Below are 13,414 nucleotides of genomic sequence, written 5' to 3' on the forward strand. Positions count from 1 at the left end.
GGTCGGCCCCTACTGGGCATGCGAGGACGAAAGCTCACCCCTACTATAGTGTGCAGGTTTCGAGCATGTGGTCGGGGAGCGTCCGAAAGGGGCATATGGCTCGGCTTGGCGCATTCTTCTTTCACTTATTTAAAAGAAGGTTTTGGTCCCTTGTTGGGTTTTGAAATCACTTGTTTAGTTACTTATTTATTTATTTATTTATTTCCTACTCGTTTACAAATATTCCGGGAGACCCGTAACCCTGGGGCGCGTCTCCCATACTTGTAGTTACTTAGTGATCTGTTTTATTTTCCAAATTGGGCTCCGATCGCAAGCCCAAAACTCTTAGCCCATTTCGAATTCCGCTTATGAAAATGTGTTGTTTGGTTGCTAGAATGACTTGTCCAAGAAAATGTTTTGTGAACCAACCAACTAAACCCAAAAGGCCTTGCGGTTTCGGGTTGATGAGTCATCGGGATGTCATGCGTGACATGTCGATTTCTCATTGGCTCGGGGTCGTGGCGCTGTGAGACCCCTCCCTCTCGGGTCACCACATTTTCCTTATCATGCTAGGAAATGATGGAGAAGCTTGGAAATGCACTAAAAAGTCAATCTTAAGACATTTTCCTACTCTAGTAAGGAAAAAGCGAGCTATATAAGGAAGGAGGGGCGGAAGCCTGACCAAATGAACTCCAAATGAGCTGAAAATTTTCAGATCCATTCTAGACATCCTAAGGATCTTTTCTTATGAAGAGATTAAGAGCTATTTCGGAGTGGAAGGACTTCAAAAGATCGGTGCAAGTTTTTGCACTAGAAGACAAAAACTGCATGGAGGAACCACAACGAATTAAGCTCTCAAATTTTACCAGGATAATCTACACTCATGGAGGAACATTTGGTATGAAGAAGTCAAAGGCCAATTCCGAACTCTCGGTGGAGATTCAATTGAAGGAAGAGAGGAGAAGAAAGTGCGCAAACGGACAAAAAATGGGTCAACGGTGGTCAATGCCGGATTAAGGACATTTTCGGCCGAGTTGGCCGGCCGAGAACATGTGTGGAGGACAATGAAGAGCTGACTAGGGTTAGAGACTTTAGGTGGGAAGACTTTAGGTTTAGGTTATTTTGAAATTCAAAATTTGAAAGATGACAAGTGGTCCTATTCTTACACCTTACACATTTGTCTCCCATTTATTACCATGTTCCCCTACACAATGACCCTTCTACCCCTACTTTTTCTCCTCCACCAAAATATCTATGGGTTTTCTAGGTCATTTCTATGTGGAGTCAAAAACTAGATCCACATTTTGTGCTTACAAATTTGTCAATCACATCTAGCTCTTCATTTCTTTTGATCTCCACCCTTGATTTGGATTGCCTTGGCCTTTAAATAGCCCTTCCTCTCTCCCAAAACCGTGCACCCCCTTGGCTCCCTCATTTTGGAGCATCAAAATATCTCTTTTCTCTAGTTTTAGGTTAGTTTTTCATACGTTGTACATAATTCTTTGAGTTTGTGTGAGAAATAGGTGTGTAGGCACTTGGGTTTCACCAAAACTGAAGTTACTACACACTCTAAATCAATCACAACACTTGCTTTCACGCATCCAAGCCTTTGTTCTTCTTTGTTCTTGAGTTTTGTGGATGTGTATGGTGTTTTGGGTTGTAAAACCGAAAATCCCATACCTTGAAGCAATTCTCTCATCATTTGTCATCTTTGAGAGCTAGGTAGAAGGTTGGGTAGTTCTTCTCTTTTTCTTTCCTTCTCTCTTTATTTTGATGTTCATGGCTTGTATTTGTAATAACATGTGTTGTGAGTAGTTGGATTTGAGGCTAGGGCTAGCTCTAGCCAAACTTATGTGCAAATAATGTAAATTTCCATGTGTTTTGATGTTTATGCATGCTTTGAATCTTTTGGCTACTGTACTTTCATGTACCCTAAGTGTGTTTATAGATTTATCACCTAGAAGCATGCTTTAGGAAGTTAATGAATCGGAAACATGAACTTGATAAACTCTTGATTCCGTGAGCATGTGTAGCTAAATAAGTGGTGGCTTAGCTTATTCCTACGGGAATAACTAAGTTGCTTGAATTTCTTACCTTGAAATTAAAGCATGATGTTGTGAGTTTAGGTTCCGGAAGATTTTAGGCTTACGGCACCATAGGCCATTTAGGATCCGGAAGATATGAATGGTATAAAGGTTGTGTAATTTAGCTTTGCTTCAAAAGAGATTGTTAAACTGCATGACTAGTTGGTTTCTTGGTAGCTTCACCAAAGCACTAAGGAGAAATTTATCAAAGCATGTTGTTAATTAATTTGGGGTTACATTTTGTGCATGAGTAAGGTTAGGTGTAATGCCTAAGTCTCTATTCTTCTCATTGATTTCGTCTCTACATTTTTATTTGTTTATTTTATTTTATGCATTTAATTTTCTTTATCCAAATTAAAATCAACTAAGCCGCTCACTACCACAATTGTTAATACCATCCTCATGATCTTTACCTTCCAAAGGGCTAAGGTTGTGAACTTGTAAAAAGGTAGACTTTACATGTGTTTTCTAGGTTTATTTTCACGGTGATCTAGCTAGGGTAGAGTTACTCAATCCCTTGGGTACGATACTCTTACTTTTTTTCCCTTTACTAAAACTTGACCTCCTAATCTTGGGAGTAAGGAGACATCATACACCAAATTTGCACTTATTTTATACTCGATGATGTCCCCAACAGCATCCTCAGGCTATCCACTCTTTTTGTGTATGGCTTGGAGTATGTGAGAGAATCACGAGAGGGACCTCCATATTGAGCTCTGATGGAGTTATTGATCATGTCTTGCAGCTGCTGGACGGACAAAGAATCAAGTAGACTTTCACTGTCTTTGTCATTTGTCTTTGAAGTTTCTTCTTGTTTCTCTTTGTCATTCTTGTATGAAACCTTAGCAGAATCCTCATCATTTTGCTTCTCGAGCCTGCTCCAAAGTTGAGCAATCTGCATATCCTTTTCTTCGAAGGTATTGGTGAGCTTTTGAACCGCCTCCATCAGATTAGCTATTTGCTCTTTGAGCGTGGTTGCCCCCGTCATCATGACTTGCATTGCTGAGGAGTGAGATGCACTGTCTGACTGCATCCCCGAAGTGTTATTTTCTTCAGCATCAGGACTTCCGTTATATGATCCGGTGCTTGAGTTGTCATCAGAGGCAGGTGAGAACGACCGTTCCCTGGATTTTGTATTTGGAGCTTGTCTCTCTTCACTTCGAGGGACATGTTTCCCTGCCCCTAAACTTTCCAGGGTGATGATTGGTTGGCGAGGCTTAGAAGGCAAAGCCACAAATGTTGTAGGCTGAACTTTTGCCATGCTTCGGGTGACGTGACCAGATGAGTTGCTGCTTGATTTCGAGGTTGTTGGCTTGGACTTGTTTTTCGGGATGGCTTGAGTGTTCTTGGAAGCCATTGCTCGAACGGATTTCTTCTCTTTTTTGGCTGAAGTCCTTCTCTTGATTTGAGAGGGGGTATTTATAGTGTCAGCGTCTCTCTCAATTTGGAATGCCTTGATGACACGTAATTAATTGCATTTTTCTTAATAGCATAATTGAATCAATCAGCCTCAATTAATTGATTTAATCACGACCATTAAGGAATTAGCCAATTAATTTGATGGCTTATTTTAATTGTATTTCATTAATAGCATAATCAAATCAATCAGCTTTAATTAATCGATTTAATCACGACTATTAAGAAATTTAGCCAATTAACTTGATGGCTGATTTTCATCTTGATTATCGATCAATTTAAATAAATTGACATCTAATCAGCAGACGAAATTTAATACTTGATTTGACTCGGAATCAATTGATTTAATTTGATTGATCCGCTTTAATATCAATTGATTTAGTCGGAACAAATTCATTTATTGCCGTCGGGCCTTTCATGTGTTGCCACGTGTCATTTTCTGAGTCTGCTTGGTTTTGCTTACTCATAAGCCACGTGTACATTTTGTGGGACCCACATGCCGACTAAATTTGTTCGGTCATAATTTCAAGTATTGACCGAATTATTTAACAAATTTTATTTTCATTAAATTCTTGTATCTACAGTAGTTTCTGTGAAATGTATAATTATCAATTGAGGTGAAGATAAGAAGACTGTCTCCATTGTTCAAGAAAAGGATAAGGATGAAAACCAAGTTGGAGAATGTAATTGATTGTGGAGAGGCTGTTGTCATGCCTGGCTTGATTGATGTGTAAAATATGTTAAAGTTAATATCTAATCTATCCATACATTCTTGCAACTTTAACTTTTTTTTTATTTTATATATATATATATATATATATATATATATATCAAAAACAACTTAACTACTATACACTATTACAGTTAAATTAATCAACCATAAATTCGCAGCAAATTGTGGGCACGTTACCTAGTGTATTTTCTATAATAATATTACATTAATAACAAGTTTAGACTTTAAACTTTCTCGCCTTACTCTTTGATGCTGTGAACTCAGGATGCTCTTGTGATTTCCATATCTAATGTAGCCGTCTTCTTATAAAAATTATAAAAAAAAATTAATAAAGGTTTAGGCTCTTAGACGCGGGACTCGGCTTCTCTGCTATAACAAGCAGTGCTAGGATCTGCTTGAATTTCACTACCAAGCTGACACGTCATCTAACATCAATCCAAGGGCCAGAAGTGAAAGTCTTCAAAACACAAACCATATACCACACACAACATATCACTCTCCCTCCACTCCTTCTGCAGCTCCGTCTCCGATACGACCATTCTGATTCCCACACTTTAATCTCCGCCCGCAGTAACCTCTAAACCACCGCATCGCCACATGTAGAAACCACCACCGCAAAGTCGTCGAACGAGCATACCCTAGCCTCCCTAATCTCCCAGTTCGCCTCTCCTTAGACGACGCCGTTTTGGGCACCATCGCCTCGTTCGCCGCCGTCGATTCCTTCAATCCTTCCTCAGCTTCAAATCCAATTCCTCCGCCCTCCGCAAGACCCGCCAAGCCCCCTCCGTCGAAGTCTCCGATCTTCGCTCCCTAATCCACGACGACTCCGACCAGCCGCAGCCGACGTCCGATGCCTCCAAGCTCGTCGTCCTCTGCGGCCGCGTCCAAGCCACACCCGACGCCGACGGAACCTACAAGAGCATCAAGTCCAGCCCGATCATCAACCCCGAAACTACGTCGTTTTTGCGCACCGGCATGGACGGACGACGGCGCCGTGAAGTGAGCCTTGCAGCTCTTGCAGCGGGAGCTCGAGACGCGGAGGTTCCTCTTCATCTTCCTCCTATCAACTCTTTCTCTCTCTGTGGGAAAAATCATCCACTTCTGGCAGTGTGTGGTATCGGAGGGAGAGAGAGAGGTTGATATGCTCTGTGTGGTATCGGAGACGAGTTGCAGAAGGCGTGGAGGGAGGGAGGGAGAGAGAGTAATATGCTGTGTGTGGTATATTGGGTGTGTTTTGGAGAATTTCACTTCTGGCCCTTGGATTGATTTTAAATGACGTGTCAGCTTGGTAGTGAAGTCCAAGCAGATCCTAGCATGGCTTCTTATAGCAGAGAAGCCGAGTCCCTTAGACGCGTGGGGTTTAATAAAAAACCATATCATAAGACTGAGGCTACAACGGTAATATTCTAAAGGGCTGACTAATTCAAATTTAGCATTTGATTTGAATCAAGATGTTCCCCACGTTTGGCTTTATGACATTGTCATACGTGCCGATTCCATCTTTTTTAAGCAAACGGCTTCACTCTCCACCTTTTTTAATGGCCCAATTGACAAAACCTCATCGTCAATGCTCAATGCATGCCCACCAAAAAAAAGTCCTATAATTCATGACAGTTACTTTTACATGCATAATCGATACCAGGCTCCTTTGATCTGCACCAGCAATTGTTTTCTTAGAAAAAGAGTGTAAATTCTTGTTTGTATTTTGGCTTGCTTGTCTTTCACCATTTTTTCTTATGCAAAAACAGAATCAAAATGGGCAATGACCGATTAAAAATAGGAGCCAAACCGTTTTTGGATTTTACAGACTGAACCATCCTCTTTGTATTCATGCATCTATGTAAAGTCCAAGTGAAATAGACACACTTCACAGTTCACACAATAAAGGGTTTTATTTTCAACAACTTGTACACTTAATTAAGTTGATTAGATCTAGTATATAATCTAATTCATAGACAAACTCAATGTATCGATAGACTAATCTGCCCTACTTTTTGACTTACTCTACGACGGAAATAAGAAATGGCGGCATAAGGGATTGTTGAGTTTTCCGTTTGAATCGTTTCAAATTGTATAATATATTGGTTTGGGTTTTAATTGTTTTGGTTTTGTGCCTTCATACAATATTACAGTAGTACCTAATCCTTTGCTTTCTAAGCAATAAGCACTTATAAGCACATGAATGAGATTACAAGAGACCCCTCAAGTCCTGAACAATTATATCATAATGTTGGTAGATAAGAAGGGAGCCCTGTTTCAGTCTTTCTATAAGTAGCACCCTCTCCTCCTCACTCTTCTCTGCCCAAGGGAGACAACAGAGGTTCATTCTCTCTGAGCTCAGTTCAGCTCCAAGTTTCCTCATAAAGAGAGACTCTTTTGCTCTCTCTCCTACATTCTCTGTTTTTTCTATTTATTTCAATCCAGAACCACTTGAGAGCTTGGTTGTTCTAAAATGGCAAGATTTTCAACACCCATACTGGGTTTGCTACTCTTGTGCTGCTTGTCAGCTCTTACAGAGGCCACGTACTCGAAATACAAAGACCCAAAACAGCCAGTGAATGCTCGAATCAGAGACCTCATGAAGCGGATGACCCTGGCCGAGAAGATTGGCCAAATGGTCCAGATCGAGCGAGAGGTTGCTACCCCTGATGTCATGACCAAGTATTTCATAGGTAAACCAGTTCAGTTCAGTTCAGTAGTGTGTACGTTTACCAATGCTTACTACCCATTTTGTGCTATTCAAGTTACTAGGGGTGTTGTTGGGTTTTGCAGGAAGTGTGCTTAGTGGTGGTGGGAGTGTGCCGGCTCCAAAAGCATCAGCTGAAACATGGGTCAATCTTGTCAATGGAATGCAAAAGGGATCTCTATCCACCCGTCTCGGGATTCCTATGATTTATGGGATCGACGCTGTCCACGGCCACAACAATGTCTATAATGCTACCATTTTCCCTCATAATGTTGGATTGGGAGCCACCAGGCAAGTCTTCCACTCTGGCCAAATGAAATGGTTTGATATTCGAGCTATGCTTGACTTGGGTTGTGCGTTTTTATTGCAGAGATCCTGCGCTTGTCAAGAGAATCGGAGAGGCGACTGCCCTTGAAGTCAGGGCAACAGGAATTCCTTATGCCTTTGCCCCATGTATTGCGGTAATTAAGCAGTCTTATACAATCCCATTTTACACGTTTTGAACCTAAGATGGAGTGAGAATTCAGCTAAAACTATGTACTACTTTTATTGCAGGTTTGCAGGGATCCAAGATGGGGTAGGTGCTACGAAAGCTACAGTGAGGACCATAAGATTGTCCAAGCAATGACTGAGATCATACCTGGTTTGCAAGGAGACATGCCTCCCAGTTTCCAAAAGGGTGCTCCTTATGTTGGTGGAAAGTAAGATTTCTGAGGAGAGCTTTGATTTATTTTTAAGTATATAACTGAACTGCTACTTTGAGCCACTTTGTTTAGATTAATCAGGATGAATTATTATTTGACTCATGAAGTTCTTGTAGTTTCAGACAAGGACCATTGCCGACTACAACTGTCTTTGTTTAAGTATAATAATCACATGGGCGGGTACTCAATAGTAGGCCCTGTATGAAACATTGTGGTGTAGACTTAAATTGATTAACGACACTTCTAGCTTCACAAGTCCTTTGTATGTAATACATACAGTAGGCCTTAGAGGTGGCCCAGTTGGTTTGTTGATATAAAACATGAATAAATGAATATAACAACTGTGATCTAATTTACCCGAGTGTTGCTCAGAGTATATTTGCTATATAGTAAGAGTTTTCTTTATTTAAGCCTAATAAGGAAGGAGATTGTTGTTAAGTTGCTAACACTTATTTTGCTAGGGGAAAGGTTGCAGCCTGTGCTAAGCATTATCTAGGAGATGGTGGCACAACCAAGGGCATCAACGAGAACAACACTGTGATTGATTGGAATGGACTGCTTAGCATTCACATGCCCGCATACCTCAACTCCATCCTTAAGGGTGTTGCAACAGTTATGGTGTCTTACTCGAGTTGGAATGGAAAGAAAATGCATGCTAATCAAGACCTTGTAACAGGATATCTCAAGAACAAGCTCCGTTTCAGGGTAAAGAAAATAATTTAAAATGACTTGTTTAATAAACTGAATTTTTTGTTGACATTGTCTAGTCTAGTGAACTGGATGGATTGTTATCAGTTTTGGGCATAACGTTTTTGTTTTTGCTGCTGTTGCCAGGGTTTCGTCATTTCAGATTGGGAAGGCATTGACAGGATTACATCTCCTCCCAAGGCTAACTATTCATATTCAGTTCAAGCAGGAGTTAGTGCTGGAATAGACATGGTTAGTCTGAATTTTCGTAAGCTCTATGATGTCTTGAAGTATAACTTCTGGTTGTGTTATTTAAGCTATTGTCAACTGGCTACATAATAATACTACCTCAAGTCGAGACATTTAAGGTTCTTATATTCAATTGCTAACCCATCTAGAATTGTTACAGATCATGGTCCCCTACAACTTTACCGAGTTCATTGATGACCTGACATATCAAGTCAAGAATAATATCATCCCCATGAGCAGGATTGACGATGCTGTGAAGAGAATTTTGAGGGTTAAGTTTGTCATGGGCCTTTTTGAAAGTCCCTTGGCTGATCTCAGCCTAGCTGACCAGCTAGGAAGCAAGGTATGTTTGTTTCAAATTTTCCATTATAAAATAATTTGATCATTTTTGTCTTGCTCATTCAAATCCTTCTTAATCAAATGCCACAGGAACATAGGTCATTGGCAAGGGAAGCTGTAAGAAAATCACTTGTTCTTCTAAAGAATGGAAAATCTGCAAACAAACCACTGCTTCCCCTATCCAAGAAAGCAGGAAAGATACTAATAGCAGGAAGTCATGCAGACAACTTGGGCTTTCAATGTGGAGGCTGGACGATCACATGGCAAGGCCTCGGTGGCAATAATCTTACAGTTGGTATGTCAAAGCAAATCATGAAGCATTCATCCTCTTTTTACTAATTGAACACTGGCCATATCTGCAAAAAATATCTCAAGAGTTTCACTTGAACACAGTGTCAGTATGTTGCAGCGGAATGCTATTAGATACCATCTAGTAAACAAAAATCCCTGCAATGTATTTGCACATGTGGTATGTAGAGTCTCTAATATCACTTAAATTGCAGTCCAAATACTGACTTACAAATTCTGTAACAGGTACCACAATCCTCAATGCCATGAAAACTACAGTTGATCCTACCACTCAAGTTGTCTACAACGAGAACCCTGATGCAAACTTTGTGAAGTCCAACAAATTCTCCTATGCTGTTGTTGTTGTGGGTGAGCCGCCATATGCTGAAACATTTGGAGATAGCTTGAATCTGACCATATCTGAACCTGGACTGAGCACAATCAACAATGTTTGTGGAGCTGTGAAATGTGTTGTGGTTGTTATTTCTGGCCGCCCTGTTGTGATCCAACCCTACCTTGCTAAAATTGACGCGCTTGTCGCGGCTTGGCTTCCCGGAACTGAAGGTCAAGGTGTTGCTGACGTTTTGTTTGGTGACTATGGATTCACAGGAAAGCTTGCACGTACATGGTTCAAATCAGTAGACCAGCTCCCAATGAATGTTGGTGATGCACATTATGACCCTCTATTTCCGTTTGGATTTGGTCTAACTACTAAGCCAACCAAGAATTTCTAAAACACAAATCCTGGACGGGTTTGTATCTGCTCCTTTTGTCTTTGCTATTTCATGATTGACATTCCATTTCCCTAAGGAGCATAACATAATGTTGTATCATACTTGAGTGGTTGTTCAAGGAAATTAATCAGCAGAGTTCAGGACTGCCCTTCACGCCAATTATTTGAGACCTCGTTTGTCATGTACTCATGTTTATTGTTTAACACTTCAAGTTCGGACTTTGATTTTAGAAATTTTACGGTGATGCAATAAAGATCAAACAAAAGTTCCAGAAAAAAAAAATGTCATAATAATCCTTGCAACTTTGTATTGCAAGTACAAAGAACCATAATATGATGAGTTCGTGAAAAGCAAATCACTAAAATAATGTTCAGGATTTGTGTAACAATTTTCAGATTTGTGTGTCGTGCAATAGAGTTGAATCCTCCTCCTACAGTAAGTTCAAAAAGAACGTTCATGCTGTTTTTTTTTTTTTTTCTTTTTAAAGGGTTTGGAACCCAGCCTAGCTTGGAGGCTCAGCCCTACACCCGGTTCAGAATACTATAGGAGGACATAAAACCTCAACTCCTAGCCTCAGAATACAAACCACTAATATCCTCATAGATAGGCCTTGTCAACCGGCCGGCCCATTCATAGCGCGCCCGGGCCGGGCCTAATTACATTTTTAAATAGTGCCGGGCCGGGCCGGGCTTCATTATAAATCATAAGATCCAAGCCCATCCTTATAAGGCGGGCCTTGCGGACTTTTTCGGGCGGGACCGGGCCGGGCTTTTCTATATCATTCTAAAAACATATATATAATTTTAGTATTTTACATAATTTTTTTTATAAATCTATATTTATATATCATACATACACTCCAAAGAGCAACCTCTATAAATTCAAAGAAAATGGGAAAACCGATCGTTGGATGTGATTATTACAATAAATTGTGCATGTGGTTAAAAATTTAGTCAATTTCACCATAGTTTTGAACCCGATCGGATTGGTCAACCGTAGTCACTTATATGTTTTCTTGGTTGACCGATGGCGTGACAATCGCGAAACGTGCTTATTTTTTCACATTACGTTTGTAAATATTCCATCGATGGATGTGCGTGGACATAAGATAAAAAAAAATATTTTAATTACAAACACATTGGCCTATACCAATTTTCCTTCTAAAGTTGTATGACTTATACATTGCATTTAAATTGTTGAAGTTCATTCTAAAGCAACCATGAAGTGGAAAATGAATTCGGAGAAACCAACCGCTCGATGGAGAGATTGTAATGTTTTATGGTGGTTGTAGAAAATCCAGTCAATTTGGTTCTCGTTTCGAATTCGATCAACTAGGTCAAACTTAGTTACTCTTATAAACCTATATTTATATATCATACACTCCAAAGGGCAACCTCTATCAATTCAAATAAAATGGAAAAACCGACCGTTGGATGAGATTATTATAATAAATTATGTGTGTGGTAAAAAATTTAGCTAATTTCACCATATTTTTGAATCCGATCGAATTGGTCAACCATAGTCATGACTACTAGAATATATATGCACATATTCTATATATAGAAGTATGAGAACTTCCAATTTCACCATAAACCAACTTACAATAAATTCACACTCACACACACACACACACACATATATATATAAACACACACACATATATAAACATGTCTAAAAGTCCTGGATCTTCAATAATGATGATGTCGCATACTGAAGATTTCCAAATATATGTGTTGGGCCTTCTAGATGGGGCTTTCCGTGCATATTGTAAAAGATGTTGTAGATTCCCGTCCAAGCTGAACTTTCTTCACTTAAATTGCCATAACTCCTTCTAGAAAAGTCAGAATCGCAAACCGTAAAATTCTTCAGAAACTAGACACATGGGGCTTTCCGTGCATATAGGGTACAGCTCCTAATTCCATCCGAGCAGTTCCCAGTAATTCAGCGAAGTTAGGTGTTCTACACAACAGTTTCTATGTTAATTAGCTCAGCTTAGCTTCTTTTCTTCTTTCTTTGAAACACACCTACAAAGACACTTAACTAATGTAAATGAACCATAAATAAGGAGAACTAAACATATATACCAAGAGAAAGAGGCATAGAAATATAAGAATTAAGAAAATATGAGCACATCAGCATACATATATATATATATATATATATATATATATATATATATATATATATATATATATATATATATAATATAATATATAATAGTTTACGGGCTTTTACCGGCCTGGCTTTTTGCGGGCCGTCCCTTGGCCCACCAAGGCGGGCTTTTAGGGGTTTTTTGACGGGCCGGGCCGGGCTTTTTGATCCGCGGGCTTTTTGATGAGGCATACTCATAGAGTACATCCTGAATAATAGCAGGAGTCCCCTCTAACCATACATCATCAAGCAAACCCATACTAGCAAGGTGTGCTAATCTATCTGCAACACCATTTGCTTCTCTGTAAATGTGTCATACATGAATAGATTGGAAAGCAGACATGTAAGCTCTGCAATCATCCAAGACCCGACCCACCACAGACAAATCCTCCTCCTCATTCTTCAGGGCAATAATTAAAAGGATAGAGTCGCTCTCAATGTCTACTTCCGACCAACCTTGGTAAATACCAACAGACCCGTTCTACACGCTTCAACTTCCATATTAAATGTTGAGTGAGCATGTACAATGGGCCTTGCTATAGCTGCGACTCCCACACCTGCATCGTTTCTAGCCACTACCCCAATACCACCACTACCATCCACCCCACGAAAAGCCCCATCAATATTGATTTTGAGGCGACCTCGCGGTGGACACTTCCACTTGGTTGGCAACCGTTTCTGCTTCACACTAGGTTTACAATGGTAGCGCTGAAAATCCACCAAGTACTGAACCATCCATTTAGTAGCAAAGATAGGATCAAACACTGCCTCCTACCAGACAACCTTGTTCCTCTCATTCCAGAGGGTCCACAAGGACATAAAAAATAGGCACTGTTGCTCACTATCCAATTCATCCATCATAGTCCATACCCACTCATGTAAATTAATGGCTGGGTGATCATTAGGAATCAAGTGAAGTGGCCCATCATGCAAAAACAATCTTACAGCCTCACAATTTTTAAATTAATGCAAACTAGTTTCAAAATGTGAACCACAAAGGACACACCTGCAATCATGGATAGCCACCCTCCTATCTGCCAAAGCTGTTCTTGTAGGTAAAATTCCTTTCATTAGCCTCCAGACAAACATCTTCACTTTTGCAGGAATCTTGGCTCTCCAAATCAAGCTCCAATAAATGCCCAACTGCCCTGCCACCAAGTTACTCGACGAAGATGCAGTAGCTCCTCGTCTAGCAGCTTCACGCCACACAAAGTATCCGCTTTTAACATTATAAGTGCCTCTGCGGTCATAGTGCCATATTAAACGATCCTCAGCCTACCTTATACTAAGGGGAATACTAGCAATCATGCAAACCTTGTCCTGAGTAAACAATTCCTGAAGCAAAGGCAAAAACTAGACATGCT

At 40.1% G+C, this 13,414-nt stretch overlaps 1 protein-coding gene across 1 annotated transcript; it reads left to right on the forward strand.

Annotated features, from left to right (window-relative positions):
* The first annotated feature begins 6,427 nt into the window (after nucleotides 1-6,427).
* On the forward strand, nucleotides 6,428-10,052 carry LOC133732698 (uncharacterized). The gene is made up of 9 exons (XM_062160276.1): nucleotides 6,428-6,884; nucleotides 6,985-7,189; nucleotides 7,269-7,359; nucleotides 7,454-7,599; nucleotides 8,064-8,307; nucleotides 8,437-8,541; nucleotides 8,699-8,881; nucleotides 8,968-9,172; nucleotides 9,412-10,052. The coding sequence occupies exons 1-9, from the start codon at nucleotides 6,665-6,667 to the stop codon at nucleotides 9,897-9,899; spliced, it is 1,887 nt and encodes a 628-aa protein (XP_062016260.1). The 5' UTR covers nucleotides 6,428-6,664; the 3' UTR covers nucleotides 9,900-10,052.
* The last annotated feature ends 3,362 nt before the right edge of the window (nucleotides 10,053-13,414 follow it).

This window comes from Rosa rugosa, chromosome 2 (assembly GCF_958449725.1).
Source record: "Rosa rugosa chromosome 2, drRosRugo1.1, whole genome shotgun sequence".
Taxonomy (NCBI): domain Eukaryota; kingdom Viridiplantae; phylum Streptophyta; class Magnoliopsida; order Rosales; family Rosaceae; genus Rosa; species Rosa rugosa.